The 21,335-nt window shown below is 37.0% G+C and overlaps 2 protein-coding genes and 1 pseudogene across 12 annotated transcripts in view; 2 read left to right on the top strand and 1 right to left on the bottom strand.

Annotated features, from left to right (window-relative positions):
• mRpL46 (mitochondrial ribosomal protein L46) overlaps positions 1 to 9,203 on the bottom strand; it is a 101,022-nt gene extending 91,819 nt beyond the window's left edge. For 2 of the 8 annotated variants that reach the window (XM_089254681.1, XM_089254687.1), the window contains exon 1: positions 8,933 to 9,148. In XM_089254681.1, coding sequence (XP_089110807.1) covers positions 8,933 to 8,975 — 43 coding nt within the window. In that variant the 5' untranslated portion in view covers positions 8,976 to 9,148. Of the gene's footprint in view, positions 1 to 3,171; positions 3,435 to 8,932 lie in introns of all 8 variants that reach the window. The other 6 variants (XM_089254682.1, XM_089254686.1, XM_089254684.1 and 3 more) reach the window with 6 other exon arrangements.
• Positions 9,204 to 10,136: 933 nt separating this feature from the next.
• LOC149064555 (ELAV-like protein 1-B pseudogene) overlaps positions 10,137 to 21,335 on the top strand; it is a 48,183-nt pseudogene continuing 36,984 nt past the window's right edge. For 2 of the 3 annotated variants that reach the window (XR_016195700.1, XR_016195699.1), the window contains exon 1: positions 10,137 to 10,277. The product of XR_016195700.1 is annotated as an ELAV-like protein 1-B pseudogene, transcript variant X2 (transcript). The remainder of the gene's footprint in view (positions 10,278 to 21,335) is intronic. The other variant, XR_016195701.1, reaches the window with a different exon arrangement.
• LOC149064551 (protein-L-isoaspartate O-methyltransferase domain-containing protein 1-like) overlaps positions 10,141 to 21,335 on the top strand; it is a 220,838-nt gene continuing 209,643 nt past the window's right edge. Inside the window, exon 1 of the mRNA XM_089254636.1 lies at positions 10,141 to 10,277. The gene's annotated coding sequence lies outside the window, so the exon portion shown is untranslated. The remainder of the gene's footprint in view (positions 10,278 to 21,335) is intronic.

The following is a 21,335-nucleotide window of genomic DNA, read 5'->3' as shown; positions in this document are numbered from 1 at the left end:
TTTAAGACCATTTTTCAGTTGTTTTTGGTGTTTGCATTTGTATAAGTACACAAAATGTTAAATAGAATTTACATTTTTTTAAATTCAAAAATTAAAATAAATTGATCAATTGAAAAGTAACAAATTTAATTTGAAAAATAACATCAACTGAAAACAAAATAAATCTAATTTTTTTAAATTAAAAAATGTGTTTCAAATTCTTTCTACTAATGCATAATTTTAAGTTTGTGTGCCTAAAACAGGAACAAACAATGGTGCATTTCCAAATTTTGCTTCCTCACTGCCCTCCATCCCTAGGACACATAACCGATTCTTCCTACAGGTCATTGTAATGGAATGATCGCCATAGCATGGGGGCACTATGATGAGCACATCGACTAATCTCTATTTATTTATTTATAAATGTATTTTCTACCAGATTACTTAACAATATAAGTGTATAAAGTTGATTGGTGTAATGATTTCAAGTCTCAGTTGCATATAATACACATTGAGTCAAATATTTTTTTCCATAAAACCATTTTTGCCCTGGGTTTTACCAGTTTTTGACACTATCCCGGCAAAAATACCTTTTTGCCAGAAAAATGCTCAACCCTGGTGGCCATAATTTATTTACGTTGCCAAAGTTGTGCTTGTTTTGTGTTCTTGCTGGTGCTGCCATCAGGCTTCCATATTTTGAAGTGAAGATGGTAAATGCTTGTGTGAATTTTCACGTTATGTCAAGTGTCATGTTGAAGATCTGCCTGCTCTCTGAGAAGAGACTTTTTTCAAATGGGAGACAGGCTCATACAATTGAGGAATGTAGACTACTTCAAGTAGAGTTCTTTCATTTAAACTCTAGAGCAGTGCTTCCCAAATTTTTTGAAGAGTGACCCTCCTTTCGATCAAAAAAATTTATTGGTGACCCCTACATAAGCTGACCTGGAAAACTGGGACATTCCTATTTTTTGCCAGTAAGTGTGCTGTCCCGAAAGCATTTTTCTAAATGCTTGTTTTGGTTTTAATTAAGGCGATATTGAATTTTAACATTAATAAAAATATTTTTTACATTATACAAATATTTATTTTGGTTGTTGATGCACTTGTCCCTTATGCAAGATAGAGATGTAGCAAGGTGTATGGTCCTTGATTTTTATATACAGGGTGATTAAGAGAGAGAGAATCATCTGATTTCAAAATCATTCTATACTTGAAATTAACCATTAACAACAATTTTTCACAAAATGTAGATATCCCCCCCCCCCCGTATTCACCTATATTACTAATCTCTAATTCTGTGTTTTTAATTAAATTGCAAAAGTTGATTTTTATTAAAATGTAAGAAATATTTCTAGATTAATTGATATGGGAATTGTGTTAATTGCATTAATAAACATTTTATTTTAATTATTATGAGTTTAAATGATTTTTCAGAAATTTTATTGTTTTTAATGTTAATGTTACTTAAACCAAAAACCAGTTAAAACCAAAAAATCTGGTTTAAACCAAACAAACTGGGGGGGGGGGGTTCTTTAAAAAAAAACCGTTTTTTCACCAACCCTGCCCAATATAAATATAAACAATTCCCCCCAGAAAGCACATTCCTCTGTGTCATATTACCCAGAATTTGCCCCTATACACATGTCGAATGATGACAATACCCTGGGGTTCGAACCGGAAAATCGAAGCAACGCACTGCATATTAGATATCTCTAGAATCATGCTCTCTTGAAAGGCCAATGTTCCACAAATGGAACATCCATATTTGAACGTGCGTAGCTTGTTTATGTGTAACAGTAGAAAAAAATTATTGATTTATTTTGACTGATATATCAAGTGGTAGAAACACAAAATAATTTTCAATTTACTTCAAAATTGAAATTTTGGCAAATTTTAATCGAAATGGGGAAAAAATTCCCAAAAAATGTCAAATTTCTATCAAAAAAGTTTATATTAACCCGAAGTTTCCAAATTTATTAAAAAAAAATACTTTGAGCTCTTCTCTATATGTGATAAAAAACCGGAAATGTTGGAATCAATTTTTATCTTATATTTCTGTAAATAAAAACTATGTTCCATTTATGGAACATTGGCCTTTAAACGGTTAAAGGCATTTTTTTGGTTTTGACATTTTTATAAACAAAAATGCTATAGTGTAAGGATTCACTATATTGTACATGTTGATTTAAAATACTTTATTATATAAATTTATTACTATTAAAATTACTATTAGTTAAACTTTACTATTTACATCGCAGTCAAGTATGAACACATCCGGACATTCCGAAGTCTCGACTCTCTCTGTTCGTAGTACACATATACATATATAAGTATACACTCGCAGCATTCACAGCGACAATCATGGACGACTAACGCCATCTGCTGGACTATTGGTTGCTATACAATAGTATCGCTACAATGCGGTTAATGAGTGGACGTTTTGTAGAATCTCTTGCGACCTCCTAGCTCATTGACGTGACCCACACTTTAGGAACCACTGAACTAGAGTATTTAAGGTGCATCAATTATAACAAATGTCAGATAATATAGAAAATGTTTTTCATATTGTCGTGTGATTTTGTTATATGTGGCCTCGACTGTATATGCCACATTCCTATCAATAACCCATGGAAACAGCTATAGTATAATCCCTTATTTCCTTGGCACCTTTTTTGGCAGAGCCTGTTGATGATGGGCGCCGTTTTCTTCCATCAGTGTTTTTTTTCTGCCAGATATTATTATTCCTTCGGCTTCTGGGTTGCTATGTCCTTTTTTGCCATTGGTTATCATCTGAAAGTGATGTCACCTTTAGAAGTTCGCTATATAGTAATTATAATAGGCTTTACTGCAGCATTTGACTTTATTGAATGAGTTAGCACTCAAAAAACATATTTTTAAAGCGATTTTTTTTTGTTATCAGGTTCCAAAAATAACCTGCTACATCCAAATAACCATATTTATCTGTTTATATCAGGCAATCATTAACTAACATTTATCTTTCCAATCTAATCAATCTTGAGTTGAAAAGTAGATGTAGATATTATTAATCATGAAAATAACGAAAAATTCAAATTGTCGCAGAAATACGTAGGTATAGTATACGTAGGTAGTATATAGTACCTATAGTATTTCGGACTCAAAAAACGGTATACTGCACTTGCTCATTTGTATTCAATGAACTGAAAAACTTACTTTTGTAAAACTCTTTCATGAAAATCATTTACAGAGTTTATCCATGAATATGCATTTCTTTTCGCCATGTGTGATGGAAACTCATCTTAAATGATCATTTGATAATTTTTGTCACACCATGGTCATTTTCTGCACACGAGGACTAATCAGACCGAGACCTACAATTTATTGCCAATTCCGAACAGTAGGCTTGTTTTTTTATACTCGTCGAGAGGTTGGTGCGCTAAACCCTCGATGGGGGACTCCTTGCGGTAGCAATTCATCTTAAATGAAAACAAGATAAAACATTTTTTTTTAAACCTTAAAATATCTTACCTATAAAATTATATTTTTACATTTGCTCGTTTCAATAGTTATGAAAAATGTTATTTGACTTCCCTGATAAGTTGTCAACAGAGAAGAGAAACAAGTTTCAATGATATAGTAGATGTTTGTGAAATAGAACTTTCATAATTATTGTATGCCCATACATCCGTCTGACCTTGACATGTGATGGGAGGGTTAATTTTCCAAGGAGTGGAAATGGGGAATAAGGGAAAAAACTCACTAAAATAACGCAAAAGACGCCAATGGAAAATATCAACCTGCTCCTTTTTACCGAAAGAAGATAAATGGAATTGCCCATCTTAATGTTTTATGACCTAGCCAGAGGCCAACTCAGGGTGGGTATACAATAGCAGAAGAAGTACATAATATGTGGCTCATCCAATTGTGAAGCTCATTTGATGTTAGAGTCCATTCGTAAAAATTTTCTTTCCTTAAGAATTTTAGACGGCGGTAAGTAGAGGGTCATTCCATGTGAAATCAACACAATTTTTATAAAAATTTTAACTCACCATCTCAGATTTTGATGAAACTTGGCACAGAGGTAGCCTACATATAGATAAAGAAAACTACCCAATTTCATTAAAATATGTCAACCCATTTTCAAAATATGGCGATGTGAAGTTGTCAAAATTCACTAAAAAACACCCCATGGCCATAATTTCAAATTGCTGTAGCAACTCTCCTAATTAAGCTAAAATGATGGGACAGGTGTCATTTTGCAGCATTTTTTATGGGCTTTCCTATGATATGCAACACAATATGGGTTTGAGATGAAATGTTTTTTTAAATTTAAATTAAAATTTAAATTTTGAATTTATCAAAAAGCGCATCTTCAAAATTTTTCAAAAAATTATATTCAACATTTCACATTGTTATTAACTAATTCCCTAAGTATGAAAGTGGGACTGTCATGGGTTCACAACTTTATAAAATTTCAAAAATATATATTTTACTAAAAAAATTGACATTTTTGTAAAATTTATAGATTTAAACAGAAATATACATAACTTGCCCATAAATAAATTTTCACTTTTTTCATAAATTTATTTTTAATGTGTTTAAAATGCAACTAGTGACTATGATGGGTGATTATTTTATGGTTTAACTGGTTTAAACTACTTTAAACCAGTCCAACTGGTTCCAACTGCCTGTGGGCATAGGCAGACTGATCAGTCTTCATACTGATTCATTGGCAGTTGGATGTGAATATTGTTGGTGATTAAATGTGATGGTAATAAGTTTCTTTTTTAAATGTTAATATTTTGTGAGGTGTTGGTATTAGTGAAAAAAAAAATATTATTTCAGCGCCCAAAACACTGCATTTTAGCAGGACATAGTGGAACACACTCAGTATGTGTTTGCACTACACATCAAAATGTCAAACTTATGATAGAAAATGCTAAGCTCGGTATGTTAACCAATGGAGAATTGGCCTCTTATAAACACTGTTTGGCAAAAATGCTGTGCAACCCAGCATCAATTCATTGCATTATGGGAAACTGTAGTTCTTGCCCAGGAAGTGACCCAATAAAAAGTACACTACAAAATTCATTTGATAATAATATGGTTGAGAATATCACTTTTCGACAATGGGTTTCAGTAGGCAGATGTAACTTAGAAACCATACAGAAGACCTCATTGGAGTTTATCGAATTATTTTCTGAGAAATTGACCACACTGATACTCCATGATTTTCTAGCTACGCAGCAAAGCTCTTTTGTAAATGAAGTCAAGGAAAACTTGAATGAGGGTGAATATGTTGTTACATGTGACTTCTCCGAGAATTACACTTTTGTGATCCAAGATGAGGCCCTGAGTTATCATTGGTCAAGTGATCATGCAACAGTGCACCCCTTTGTAATGTATTACAAAGGAGAGAAGAAAACAGAGCATATGAGCTATGTCATAATTTCTAATTGTCTAGAGCATAACACTATAGCAGTTTACTGTTTTCAAAAAAAGCTAATTCAATTTTTAAAAACCAAATTTCAAACTGTACAGAAGATATATTACTTTTCGGATGGCAGTGCAGCCCAGTACAAGAATAAAAAGAATTTTATAAACTTATGTTTCCACAAAGAAGATTTTGGCATCGATACAGAATGGCATTTTTTTGTCTCTGCACATGGAAAAGGACCTTGCGATGGTGTCGGTGGCACTGTTAAGAGATTAGCAACAAAAGCAAGTCTGCAGAGGCCATATGAGAACCAAATTCTTGCTCCACAGCAACTTTTTTATCAGGTAGTTAAAAACATAACATCTGTACACTTTGAATTTTCAACACAAGAAGAGTACATTGAAACTGAAAGATTTCTAGAACAACGCTTTAGTCAATCTGTTACCATCAAAGGAACACAGAGGTTACATGCCTTTATACCGATAGCATCAAGTACATCAAAAATATTAGTAAAAACTTTTTCAGGTACAACAGAATCTACTGTTGAAGCAGTCATAAAATCTCTGGAAAAACTGGCTTTAAGAGATATTCATGGATATGTTACTGCCATCTACGACAGGAAATGGTGGCTAGCTTATGTTTTAACAAAAGACGAAGGTCTTGATGAAGTTAAAGCTACTTTCCTTCACCCAGCTGGCCCATTACTGTCTTATACATATCCTACAAAACCTGATATTCTATGGGTATCTGTAAATGATGTTCTTTGTAAAGTAAACCCAGTAACACCAACAGGAAGAATATATCAAATTCCTGGGGATGATACTGTAAAAACAAATGAAGCGTTCAAAAAGACAGTGTAAATCTTAAAAAATATACTGTTTGTATCAGGTTTGGCAAGTGACATTTGAATGTATGTGTTAAGAGTAAATTTCAATGTGTACATAGATATATTAAGAATAAAGACAAGATTTATTTATGGGTAAGTTATGTATATTTCCACTTAAATCTATAAATTTTACAAAAATGTCAATTTTTTTAGTGAAATATGTATTTTTGAAATTTTATAAAGTAGTAAACCCATGACAGTCCCACTTTCATACTTAGGGAATTATTTAACAACAATGTGAAGTGTTGAATATAATTTTTTGAAAAATTTTGAAGATGCGCTTTTTGATAAATTCAAAATTTAAATTTAAATTTTAATTTAAAAAAAACATTTTATCTCAAGCCCATATTATGTTGTATATCATAGGAAAGCCCATAAAAAATGCTGCAAAATGACACCTGTCCCATCATTTTAGCTTAATTAGGAGAGTTGCTACAGCAATTTGAAATTATGGCCGTGGGGTGTTTTTTAGTGAATTTTGACAACTTCACATCGCCATATTTTCAAAATGGGTTGACATATTTTAATGAAATTGGGTAGTTTTCTTTATCTACATGTAGGCTACCTCTGTGCCAAGTTTCATCAAAATCTGAGATGGGGAGTAAAATCACTGTGTTGACTTGACACGGAATGACCCTAGAGTAGGATGATGACCCCCCACACAGCAGAATGTTTTGCATTGTTCTCCAATGAGTCCTGCATTGACTGGAAATGTTCTGCTGTAAAAACAGTATAGTGCTGTTTACACTATTTCTTGAAATTCTTTCACAGACTATTCTACAACGTATGATGCAGACTTCAGCATATTCTGTCTTGGGGATGATGACAGTCTGCACAAATCTTGAAATTGAAATATATCTTGATGTTTTGACAGTGCTATTATATGGATGACATAATGAGTTGGAGTAAAACCACAAATAACCATCCATCTCCCCTAGCTTATAATGAATTGTCCCCACTGTCCGATCAGTTTTATTATTACGTCTGAAGCAAGGCGAGTAAGGTCGTCTTTCACTACCCTCAGAACAGAGTCACAGACACAAAGAAAACATTGAAAGGGCCAAAATTAGCTAGCTGTCCCGAATAAAAGGGAATTTAAACGGTGATTGGTCAAAGCATGTAAACATGTATGACACACACAAACACTCATGTCAATGAGAGATTTCAAAGTGAAATTTTTTTTTATTTTCCTTTTGAGGAAGAATGGGGTCATTACACATAACATAAATAACAGAACTAACTAGTTTTTTCTCTTCCTTTTTTTTTTGTAATTATTATTTTGTTTGGAGGAGAGCATTTATCAGCTCACAATAGGAAAAAAAGTTCTTGCAAACAGGTGGCAATTGGAATGTTATACAGTTGAATCCTGTTGAAACAAATTCCAAGATACTCAAAAAATCACTTCGTTATAATGAAATTTCATGAAAAAAGAATTCTAGATTTTTACACTGTTCCTATGTAAACTTATTTGGCGGATTAGAAAAATTTCTGTTAACTCTTAACTAGTATGGTGGGGTCATTTTGACCCCATACGTTCATCTTGCCACCCCTTGAGAAAGGACCATCTTACTTTCAGTACCTTTCAAGCTCGTTGTTTAAACATATTTGACAAATTTATGATGTTATTCTACTTTTTCTTTCCTCTATTGATCAAAGTTTCCGTGGGGACAAAATCACCCCACCACACCACTTGTGTAAATCTTTTTTTGTCTGACGGCTGGGGTGTTCAGATCAAAATGACGTATCAAAAGGGCACTAGTTTCCTCGATATCGGTTTCAAATTAATTTTGAAACATCAGCTATACGAGGTGAGCATGAGAATAGTGTTACTAGTGCATTTTATGTAAGATCAACATGCCATGGTGTTGTTTGCAAGCACTGTTTCCAACTTAGAAAAAGGCTAATTTTGGTGCTTGTGATAAAATAGCAAACATTTTAATTTATAAATTTTATTTTCTGAGTATATTTCAATTATAATTGTTCATTTTGTAATCACGAAAATTGCATTCAAAAAAATTTATTATATAATTTAAAATTTTTCTCACAAGTCATGTATCCCCCTTTTTCTTTCGAATGTCTTATTAAGCCAACCGATTCGTTGGGGGGTTCCGCGGTGGGGGGGGGGGGGGTGTAGGTGTGGGGGGGGGGTGTAGGTGTGGGGGGGGGGTGTGGTGTGGTGTAGTAGTAGGTAGGGCCTCCAAAAAATGACTCCGTGATCCATGATGTCTTAAGTCAGCCACCTGGTTGGGCAATTTGCCTGTTGTGGCGTTGTATTTGTATTGTATTGTATTTGTAAGACCATTTTTGGGAAATGAAGAAATTTGGAAAAATATTTAGTGATAGATGAATGAAGTCATGTAAAAACTCATTGCTTTTATGAAAATTTCTTTTGTTGATTTTTAAAATGCATTAATATTTTCTAAGGTCAAAATGGCACCAAGACGCGGAATCCGCTAGTTAAGGGTTAAAACGAAATTTTCGCTATTGTTTTTAATCTTGATTCCTTATCCAATCTAGGAATGTTCTTTTGTTTGTTTTTTATCGTCTTTTTTTATTTTCTAACCGCCATAGTATAATCGATTTTTGGCGACTTTTTCCGCAAGAAAGACGTCAGAAAGCGCAAAAAAAAAACAAAAACACTGATAACGTACCCTTCAGTCCCCTGTGAAATGCATCAAGTAAAGATGAGCGCATTGGTACACTTTTCGAAGCGAAAATACGATTATGAGCGTTGTATTGTCACTGAACTGATTTTAATAAGGTTTATAAGAAATGCAATTAATTCATTGTTTACAATACAATACAATAATAATTATACAGGGCACTCGGCTACTAGGGTCATACCCTGATCTTGAGAAAAAATAGAGGAGAAAATTGACAGGAAAGAAGAAGAATATTTATTGGGTATTTTATTGCACATGTAAACGGGGCTAAAGAGGTGCAATTAGGGTGACCATATTTCCTCGAGAGAAATACGGGAAATTGGGATTCCAAATACGGGACATCGCCAATTATTGTCAAAAATGACGCCAAAACCGAACAAAGTTGCCAAATATTGTTGAAATACCGAAAAAATCACAATGGCGGGAAATATTGCATTACTTCTAATTATTAAAATGAATTCCACGAATAAAAACGTTCACTAAGACAAATGTGGCAGATTAACATTCTCATTTATAGCTGTAATTATCATAATATAATTTATGAGTTGAAAAATAATTTTAATCTTTGACTTCAATAAGGAATAAAAATTCGAGTAAGCTTCTCTGCAAAATACGGGAAAAACCGGGACACTTTTGCCAAAAAGTCGGGACAGCCAAAAAAACAGAACATACCGGGACTGTCCCGGGAAATATGGGACGTATGGTCACTTTAGGGTCACCCAATCCGAGGGGGGGGAAAAAATAAAAAAGAAACAAGCGAAAAAGGGGTGTTGTAAAAACCTTTTACAAAAAAATCTTGCAGAAGAGGGGAAAAAAGAAAAGGTGGTCAATGCGCATTCTTAGAAGGGAAGGTGGGACTTGGGAAGAGACCAGTTGTAATAAGTTCTGAAGATCAGTGGCGAGCGAAGTGGCTCACCGTTCATTTCCGAGCCTTTTAACAGGAAACGGGTCGTCACGGTTCGTTAGTAGTCAATAATAAGAGCAGGCAACGTGGGCGGAGTGGCTCGCGATTCATTTCTGACCAATTACAGGAGGCGTTTTAACGGGAAACGGTTCACTTTAATTTCCGTCGCTCTTGGTTCATCACGGTTCGTTCGTAACCACTAACCAATATGTGCTACCAATATGCACGGACAATATGTGTTAAAGCTGGTTAATTGCGAAAGCCTGCCGTATTCTTGGTAGTTGCGTGATGGAAGTGTAAGAACCGTCGCTCTTCAAAAAGAGCCGCTCTTCTAGACGGCTCTTGAGCAGATCGTCCATGCCTAGTCTAGCTGAGCGTGTAAGGTACCGAATCGCCATTTTATTCATCTCGGTGATGTATAGATTAACGGTAAGTACTTATTTAAAAAAAAACCGTGATATGTTGCGTATTTTGTGATTGGGGAAAGAATAGACATTCTCTATCGCGTGTTTGAATTACAAATGATTTATTCTAATTTACGCATCAATGCTCTTGCGTTAGGTGCCCGAAATCGTTACGTGCGTGCAATTGATGGAACCTGACGGAATGACCCAAAGCCGCTTGAAAGATGCAACTCTTAATGCAGCTTTGGAATGACCTGAACCAATATTATAAGTGCTCGTTATGTGGGGAGAAATTTGTGTACTCTTTGATGCAGCACGACCTAGCAATTGTTTGCTGCGCGAACCAGTTTACTTTCGTCTTGCCTTATTTACGCGTGGCCTAGGCCTGAAATGCCGATAGCGACCAAACGAGTCGCAAGTATATATGTTTGTTATATTTGTTATTCGAGAACAGCCTGCTATTTAACATGTATCAAGTATGCGGTTTTTTTTCCATCGCACTACGAAATTGAAGTACAGTCGCCCCGCTAAATCGGAAACCATTGATTCCAGCACACAATGTCCCATTAACCGGCGGTGAACAATTGAATTACTATTTTACGACGTTCGTATACTGGAAACTGATGAAGAATCAATATTAATGAATCGGACATCAAAAATGAAATGCGAATTATATGTAATCAAAATGATCACAATACCCAAGATTTTTATTTTTCACACCAACGGATGGAAACGGCTAACCATCACTTACGAAGAAGGAAATTGCCAAAGGAATAAGGGATTGTACTATAGCTGTTCCAAAAGACATTTTTTCTGTTCTAGAAATACCCGATATCGGTCAAAATGACCGATGTTTTCACAAAAATCTCGATTTTTGTAATTTTTCTTATGTTGGATGTAGGTAAGCAATATAATATAAAAAGAGTTTTTCAAATAAATTTTAGGAACAGATGCAGTATAATCCAGATCCCTAGGCGACTTTTTTTTCAGCACCAAGCATGTCCGACTACCCAAGGAAAAGTCGCCAAGGTCGTGACTGACTACGGACGATGCAAAAAAAAAAAAAAAAAATCCCAGCGTATAAAACATAACAAAAGCAAAAACCAACGGAACAGCTTCGATATAGGGGACAGGTTGGCGATTTTCGGCGACTTTTTTTTTCGGCGCCAAATATGTCCGACGACTCCATCAGAAGTCGCCAAGGCCGTTAGACACATTACGAGCGCAGAAAAAAAAATCGCCAGCATAGAAAACAATATGAAAAATATGAAACACAAGAGAAATGGAAACGTAAATAACAGCTGAATTGGGCGAGCATAAAAATGCTAAAACCAACAAGCATAATTATAATAAAAAAATAATTAAAACCCGGACTCTTTCCGGGAATCCGGATTCTTATAAATAGATAACGGTCCTGCATGTTGTATAAATAAATATATTCTATGTATTATAAATTAAAACCCGGACTCTCTTTTCGGGAATCCGGGTTCTTATAAATAAACAACGGTCCTGCATGTTGTATAAATAAATATATTCTATGTATTATAAATTAAAACCCGGACTCTTTTCGGGAATCCGGGTTCTTATAAATAAACAACGGTAAAGTAAATAAATAAAATAATAACGATGCAGGGGCATCCTGCATGTAGAAAAGAATAAATATTGGAAAATATTAAAGGTACAACCTGAGGGAAAATATATCCAAAATAATTCCAATTAATCCAACACACACACTACATCGTATATACGGAAGGAAGAGAAAATACGAAGAACTATCCCAACGGTTTTTCGAAACGCCGCGGCTATAAGGTGACGTCATTTGGAAGAAAAAAAGAGAGAATAGAATGGAAAAAAGAGAAAACCAGTTTGAAAATGGCAGTAAAACCTGTTTGAAAGACGCGATAGGAACACGGAAAAACAACCACCAGCGCCACTCCCTCGCAGAATTCTTCGAATATTCTGGAACAACGACAACCCAGCAGAACAGCAACAAACCAGAGCGCGCCAATGATGGCAACTTATCGCCGGAAAAAAGTCGCCAACTTGGCGTGTCCCCTATATCGAAGCTGTACCCTGATAAAACAGAAGGCATGGCAATGGATGAATAACTAATAAATACAACGAAATAATAAAACGGTATGATACAACCTGAGCAGTAGATAATAATCCAAATGATGTAAGCTACAGAAGGGAGGAATAATAATCATAGAGAGAGAGTGCGCTGGAAATGGAACAACAGCTGTTTAGAATTTTTGAAAAAACGCAGTGAACAAAAGAATAAAAAATCCTGTTTGGTTAAGCCAGTGCCATCTAGTATCACCCAACGAAACCGGAAAAGTGTTAAAAAAATACGGCAACCCAGAGAAGCATTATGACGATCGTGGCGACTTATTGCGAGAAAAAAGTCGCCAAAGTCGTGGCGGACCATACTGCATCTGTTCCCAAAAATGATCAAATAAAACCCTGACTCTTCGAAATAATAAATCGATACAGGCATACATTTCTCTCAGTATCCAGACTTGTGGGAATTCCCTCTTAAATAAAATACGGTCCTCAGATAAATATTCTCCTTAAAAAGAATAAAACCCAGACTCTGTTTGAAAACAAACTAATCGGGACAAGTCAAAGGAAGGAACTGGGACAGTTTTTGTAAGATACAAAGATGGGGCGATAAAGCAAATGCAGGGTTCGGAACAGCTTCGGTGTAAGGGATAGGTCGGCGATTTTTTTTTTCCCAGCGCCAAACATGTCCGACGACCCCCATCAAAAGTCGCCAAGGCCATTTGACACATTACGAGCGCTGAAAAAAAAAATCGCCAGCGTAGTAGACAATATGAAAAATATCATGAAAAACAAAAGAAATGGAAACACAAATGAGAGCTAGATTGAGCGAGCATAAAAATGCTAAAACCAACAAGCATAATTATAATAAAAAAAATAATTATAAATTAAAACCCAGATTCTCTTTCTGGGAATCCAGAGAAATAAAATGAAAAGGATGCAGGGGCATCCTGCATGTAGAAAAGAATAAATATTGGAAAATATTAAAGGTACAACCTGAGGGAAAAGATATCCAAAATAATTAATCAGACACACACACTACATCATGTATACGGAAGGAAGAGAAAATGAACTATCCCAACGGTTTTTCAAAATGCCGCGGCTATAAGGTGACGTCATTTGGAAGAAAAAAAAAGAATAGAATGGGAAAAGAGAAAACCAGTTTGAAAGACGCGAAGATGCGCTAAGACCACGGAAAAACAACCAGCGTGCCATCGCCTGGCAGAATTCTTCGAACATTCTGGAGCAAAGGCAACCCAGCAGAATAACAACGAACCAGAGTGTGGCAACTTGGCGTGGGCCAGAGTCGCCAATTTGGCGTGTCCCTTATACTGATGCTGTTCCGAAAAAATTCCATCAGGATAAAAGAGAATTCGATAACGTATAATATTGATAATCCGTAAAATATTGCAAAAACTGTAGATACTGCCGAGGAGGAATGCGGATTTCGTAAGTCTGCTTGGAAAATCATATTGCTATGATATTATCATAACTCTTTCTAGTGTTTCCAGAAACATAACTGTGCATCGTAGAAAGCCATGAGTACAAAGCTCAGTTGAGATAATTTCTTAAGTTGACTTCAGTTAGCAACAGCAGATGATGCACGTGTATATTTTGATTTCCACTGGAGTATTTTTATTTGAAAACAATGAGTTGTAAGAAAACTTGTGGGGGGCGGATAAAAACCTTAATCGTCAGTAGGCTGATTGGATCGAAGCAGTTGACCTGTAGAAATCGTGGTGTCAGCTTTGCGGCAAAACTCTCAACATGACATAAGTTATCCATAACCATGCCAAACATGTGAAATCAGGAGTTCAGTGAGCAACCCTCGATTGTTAAACTTCTCGGTTCTAGCACTTACATGAGTACAAACCAACTGCATCTTTGACTAATTATGTCACAAAGGAAACAGGAAATTGCAGAAAAGGGAAATCTTTCATTTCTTAATTGTGTTCCATTTTTCTTCTCCATCAGGCATATTTGAAAATCATAAATTTGTGTAAAAGAAATCTATGACTATGATGTCATTATGATATTGTAATTAAAATGATTGATTTTATAATTAATAGAAATAATTTTATAATTAATTGAAATAATTTTATAATTAATTGAAATAATTTTATAATTAATAGAAATAATTTTATAATTAATTTTTTATTAATATATTGATTTATTGGAATTTTTTGAAAACTTGACTGGAAAGCCAGGGAAATTATTTTATGAAAATGAGTATGAACCCTGCAAATGTGAATTCGAAGGCTTGACAATGGTTGCACAGTGTCCCAGGCAGAGTTGCTGAGGCTCTGGGAGTCTGCCTATATGCATTGTAGGAACACCGGTCCAGGTAAGAATTTTTTTCGACAGCAAATCAAGTCTGGAGTCCTTAAGAGACACCTTTATGTTGCAAGAATGATAAAAAAGATGTTACTTGCCAACACAATTATACGACCTGTCACCAACAAATGGCAGAAAGTCTGGAATGACCCCAAAACTAAGGGAAGGTTGATACACTGGGTTATACCTAAAGTGAAATGGAGATATACTGGAACAGGGAGAAGATAATTTTCTTCTCCAAACAAGACCTGTTTCCCACATTTTTTTATCGTTCTAGTATCTCAAATAATAAGTGTATATGTTACAAAAGAGTGGAAGCCTGTTGCACTGTGTCACAGGATGTCAAAGAACCTGGTGAAGCCACTCTTCTACAGCTAGAGAAAGCATGGTTTCAAAGAATGGTGTGAGATAAAAAATTGAAAGGCCTGGTGATTTTCCTCGAGAATAATATAGAGCATCTTCATAATAAGAAAGATTGTACCATCCAGGTAATTGTAGAACCACAACAACTGAGGAGTGAGTGACTCGGGAACAGGGCAGATCATAGTTACACATCAATTAGACATAGCTGAACAGAGCCAGTCAGAAAGAAGAGGGGGAAGAATAGTGAGAACAGTAGGATTGCCATGGCTGAAAGGGCCTAACCGAGTAATTTGGGCTGGGAGCACACCATCCAGACCCATTGGCTGTTCTTGTCGCCGGCCGGTAACTGGCAAGGGCTCAACTGAGCACTCAATTGCCCGCATGATCTGAGAACATTATTCAAAGGAGGGCAAACACTGCATTATATGGGCAACTGTTGTGAGCCAGCTCACTGAAACAGCGCCAATTAGGCAACTGCTCGTGAAGCGACTGAAGTTTGAAGCTGGGTTACGACTCTCCAAATGTCACGAAGCAGCTTTGTGTATTATATGGGATGTATATATTGTACAGTGAAACCTGTATAAGACGGAACGTCAAGAGACTGAAATCATTTTCCATTTTAGACAGGTTTCCAGTTTATAAAGGTGCACCTAAAAATACACATATGGGTCATTCCCATAAAAAGCGTACAAACTGTTTCAGAGACTTTATAATTTTTTTTTACAAAATTTCAAGTACCCCTTTAAGAACAGGTGCAGTATAATCCAGACCACCAAATTAATATAATCCAGGTCACTAAGATGCTATAAGTCGCCAATGACCCAGAATTTTGGAAAAGGACACAAAAATTTTGTTCACGTATCCACGAGACGTTTTTTTTCCTACTTCTGATAATAAAGTAGAGAGAAAAACCTCCCCAATTTTTCCCCTTTCTTTTTATCACCTATTGTGATCGCGTGACCTTGAAAAAATGGTTTTACTATTTTTTTACTGCAGCGGCCCACTGATTAAGACGTGCCGGGTGCAAAAAGCATGTGGGCGTGTAAGAAAAGAGAAAGTGCAAGGTGAGATGGAAGAAGAAAACTGTTACGCTGGTAGTCTACACTAGTATCGGAATGGCGTTGGATTTTTCTGTACGAACTCCATCTAAAATTTGTTAAGGGTTCATGTTTAATTTCAACAATAATCTAAAATTGTGGATAATAGTGGTATTATAATTAAGCATTAATTAATTGTTAATGAACAGAAGATTAGGATTGTCTTCGACTTACGTACTCTTTAATGACGACTTTATGAACGATCGCGTGACCTTCAAGCAGCGGAAACAAGGAGGGATAGTAATATGGACGTCAACATTGTGCTTCTTCTATGGGTGTCCATCATCGGGACGATAAGCCGAGTAATTTCCTGTCTCCACTCTGCCAGATAAGTAAACTCAGTGTGTACAACATTTTTTTTTTCATGTTATTTTCCTTGCGTAGGCGATTCAATTCCATTCTTGATTTTGTATTTATTCATTGTTATCAACATGACCATTATCCCGGACAGGTCCACAGAGATGGACAGGGTCACACGTAAACTACCACAGCTTTGGGACAAAGATGCTGACTTATGGTTCATAAATATTAAAGCACAATTCTCTCTTGCTAATATTACCTGGGATCAGACAAAATACTATGCTGTAGTTCCTGCCCTAAATTCTGAAGTGTTTTCGTATGTCAGTGACATTGTGAGGAATCCCCCAGCTGAAAATTTATATCTTGCGTTAAAGGAGAGGCTCGTGGCTGAATTTTCCGGCTTGGAACAAAAACGAGTGAAAGATTTGCTATCAAGTACTGTCCTAGGCAACGACAAACCCTCTCATTGGTTGAGAAAAATATGCCAATGACAAAGTTGATGCAGAATTCCTCAAAACATTGTGGATCCAAAGGCTACCCAAGTAATTCTATCAATTTCCGATGACAATCTTGACAAGTTAGCTCAAATGGCTGACAAGATCTTAGAACTAAACCCACCCTATGTAGCCGAAACACAGTGTCGCTTAGGTAAATCAACAGAAAACACAGAACTAACAGACTTGAATACTCTAATTGTGGCGCTAACTGAGCAAGTACAACGTCTCTCACAAAATAGACAGAGAGGGCCAAGAAGCTATAGTCGTGACCATTCATACAACAGACGGCAATCATAGAGTCCGAGGTGAGCACTACCGGAAGGTATATGCTGGTACAATTTCAATTGCGCTGATAAAGCCTGTAAATGCTAGCAACCATGCAATTACAACAGTCAGGGAAATTAATCCAGAAATCACATGTGGTGGAGTGTGATTTCAATTTCAATCCCTCTAGCCGCCTATTCATTCATGACCCAACTTCACATTGTCATTATTTAATTGACAGCGGTAGTGATGTTTGCGTTTTCCCTGCAACTCGGGTATGTCATTTGTAGCACCATCATCCTTAACATTATATTCTGCTAACAACAGCCCCATCAAAACATTTTGTAGATCTACTTATAAGAATATTGTGAAGTTATTTATAATATTAGTCCTACAGTGAATATTCTCAGAAAGATTATTCTCGAGAATTTTACATCTCTACTTTGTACTGTATTGATATACACACACCAGTAGACACCTCAATAGCCAACGTAATAGTTGAATATGACAAATGTACTGAAGCCTTGAGGGGATTTTCTCCATTCAAGTCACCAGGCACACAAATGGAATATATCCTATTTTTTTTACAAAAAGGATGGGAAATTATAGGCATCAAGCTGATTCGCCTCTTCAAAGCCAGCCTAGCTTTGGGATATATACCCTAAGTATGGAAGAGCTCCAGAGGTGTCTTCCTACCAAAACCAGGAAAAGACACCTATTATAAATCATCCATCAGAATGATTACATTATCTTCTTTCCAGTTAACCGTTTAAAGGCCAAATGTTCCATAAATGGAACAAAGTTTTTATTTACAAAAATATCAGATAAAAATTGATTCTAACATTTCCGGTTTCTTATCATATATAGATGAGAGTTCAAAGTATTTTTTTAAATAAATTCGCAAACTTTAGGTTGATATAAACATTTTTGACAGAATTTTGAAATTCTATATTTTCTGGGCATTTTTTCCTATTCCGATTAAAATTTCAATTTTGAAGTAAATTGAAAATTATTTTGTGTGTGTCTACCACTTTTAACATAGTTCGTACGGTCCTTGAAAAGTCCTTGAAAAATTTGTTTTCCGAAATAGTTTTCGGCACTTTTTTTTTTACTCCGTAAGTGACGTCCTTAAAAAAGTGCGAAGCACAGAGAAAAAGCCTTAGCAGCCAATAACCCTGGATAATTGGATTTAAAGCACATTTTTTACCATTACTCTTATGCTGGGTTTTCGTAGGAGCAGATTTTCTGCGCCGTGTGCAAAGTGAATCGCCCAGCGTGACACGACTTCCACTCACCAATAATAAGAAAACAAGTTCGACTGTTTTCCTAGAGAGCGCAACAAGCCTCACGGCAGTGTATTACGTTGAGCGTGATTGGCCGACTGCTTCTGGACAACACTTTCTAGAGCAGCACCTTCTGCTTTAGAAGGTATTGTTCTGGAGGAGTCAAATGCGTTGTGCGCCACTTGTTTTACCGATCTTCTCTTCATTTTTGTGTTTTTCTTTTCACTTCCCTTCATCGAGCTCGATGCTTCCCTTCAAACCGGAGCATGCAGATGATAGAGTAGCAGATGCGCCACGGTAGAAATACACAAACGCGTAGTGTGATTATGTAACACGTTTCTGTCGACACGAAATGGTTCGGTTCATGTGGCACGAAAAACCTATGTTGGAATGTTTTTTCCCTGTTTATTCTCTGTGCACGTGGAACCGCTCGGCCCTACGCAATATGTAAATCGCCGGCGGTGTGCTCTCACCCTCACGGGAGCTCGGCTTTGTCAACACCTTCTAGAGCAGTGGTTCTCAACCGGGGGCCCTAGGATATTCCAGGGGGGTCACGGATGAAAATCTTGCAATAGAGGAGCCACGGCTTCTGATACGGGGGCCACGAAGAAATTTGTGACATGACATTTTTTTAGTCACTGACTAAAAAAAGGCTCTATGCACGTAGTCCAATGGTCTGCATTTCGTTGACCCCACTCCACCGTGCGGCCCGAAGAAGATGGGCTGCTGAACATCAAGATTGGGAGCAACATGATTGGAGCCAAGTGCTGTTTGCAGACGAGTCCCGATTCAGTCTGGAGTGTGGCATCCGACGTATTCTGGTATGGAGGGACAGGGGCACTCGAAATAACCCTGCATTCGTTCGTGAAAGGTCACAATACAGACGAGCTGGTTGAATGGTATGGGGTGGAATCAGCATAGGCAGACGTACGGACCTGCATATCATTCGGAATGACACTTTGATGGCCCGAAGGTATGCAGACGAGATACAGCGACCTCATGTCATCCCTTACACTGGAGCCATTGGAGATTCCTTTGTTTTCCAGGATGATAATGCCCGACCGCATAGAGCTCGTCTGGTGGAGAACATGCTTTGAAGCTGAAACAATACAGCGTATGGAATGGCCAGCGTGCTCTCCTGACCTGAATCCTTGGACGACGCATTGCTGCGCGACCAAGGCCGCCTGTTACTGTCCGAGACTTGCAGATTGCACTTCTTGAGGAGTGGAACAGTATTCCCCAAAGTCTGATCGATAACCTCATCGGCTCCATGGCAAACAGGTGTGCAGCAGTCTTAGCTGTTCGAGGAGACCACACGCCCTATTAAAACTCATGCATCATGTCTAAACAGTACTTTTTTTTATCGTTTACATGTAACCAAATTGTTGCCCTAAATCATCTTTTCATGTTTTTTCCATATTTTCAAAGAATTAAAGCTTAATTCCAAATTTTTTTACGTCTTTTTTCTGTATTGCGCATTGATACGCGTGTACTATCCATTGTATGCCAATATGTGGCTGTCTTGCACTGTTTTCTTCACTTTTTTGCTTGTTCCCCTACTTGTTTTGCGCAGTGTAGTTTAGCACAAAGCTATCTTCAGCCAGCACTTAGTGGTCTGATGGGGAATATATTTATAAAAATCGAATAAAGAATGATTGCTCTGGGGTATTTTTTTATGAATTTTGAAAGGGGGTGCCAATCCATTGCCTCTGCTGAAAAGAAATAAAGTCGAATTCAGTTATAATGAACTCCAAGAGATCAAATCATACATGGGGAAAAATACACGTGAAATTTAATATTTTTTAAAACTACATTGCTGTGATAATGTATTGGGACAGGGACGGCTTAAGCGAGGGTGCAAGGAGTGCAGCGCACCCGGGTGGCAGCGTAGACTTTACTTAAGACAACAAAATTTAACACAGTAAACATTCACGACATCACGCTTTTGAGTCCTACTATACCTCGACAACGAAAACGTTGAGAAAATAGACAAGGCCTCTGATCGTATATGTAATACCAGAAACAAGAATGTAAGCTATCTGGGCGGCTCGAGATAAAATCTGTACCCGTGTGGGACTTATTTTTGCTCCTCCTACCTATTGCTCCCTCCATAGCCCCTACCTCCTGCGTCAGGGAATCTTTCGTAGGGCCCATACCCGATTTTCCACGGGGGCCCCTTCTACAGTTAATTTATGGAGTGAAAAAAGAAAAGTTATAGGGATTTAGTCCCGGGCCTCAAGCTGGAGCCCTGTCAGCCCTACCCTTAGAAGGTCATGCCCCTCCCTCACAATTTATCCAAACAATTCCTAACAAAACTTTTTTTCGGCCCTTCATTTCCGATTTTGAGCCCCTCCAGAGCCGACAGTTTGGTTTTTTTTGGCAAATTGAATTTTTTTTACCCATTTACCCCGGATTTAGCAAGCGGTGCCCCGTGTGTGGCCGCAATGGGTCGCGTGGCCAAGGTGCCACCCCTGTACTCTATAACAAGGGCCATTTTGGTTCCCTCACCCATGGCCCCCACAAGAGCCCGGGATAATTCTCATAACTTTGTGGCTTTTTCAGGCTATAAATTAACTATAGAAGGGGCCGTGAGAAATCTGACTGGGGGGAGGGGGCCTGCGAAAGATCCCAGCCTAGGGGCCCATACCCTCACTCAGAATTTGATCCACAATAGTCAAATGAAGGCAAAGGAAAATTTTGGTTTTTCACTTGTCCGGTCCCTGGAATACCAGAAACACCTTTTTGAAAAAAATTTTCTTAATACAAATTACCCCGTTAAATATCTTCACAGGATAAGTGATGATGGCTCACAAAAATAAGTGCTCTTTCAAGGATTAAGTTATCTGGCATTTATTAAGAATGGTAAAATAATTCTAGAACACAA

This window comes from Pholcus phalangioides, unplaced genomic scaffold (assembly GCF_987345545.1).
Source record: "Pholcus phalangioides strain wild (caught in Gottingen) unplaced genomic scaffold, Ppha-v1.0 ptg000042l_1, whole genome shotgun sequence".
Lineage (NCBI taxonomy): Eukaryota > Metazoa > Arthropoda > Arachnida > Araneae > Pholcidae > Pholcus > Pholcus phalangioides.
Note: the sequence above shows the minus strand (reverse complement) of the source record. Positions and strands in the feature narration are given on the sequence as shown.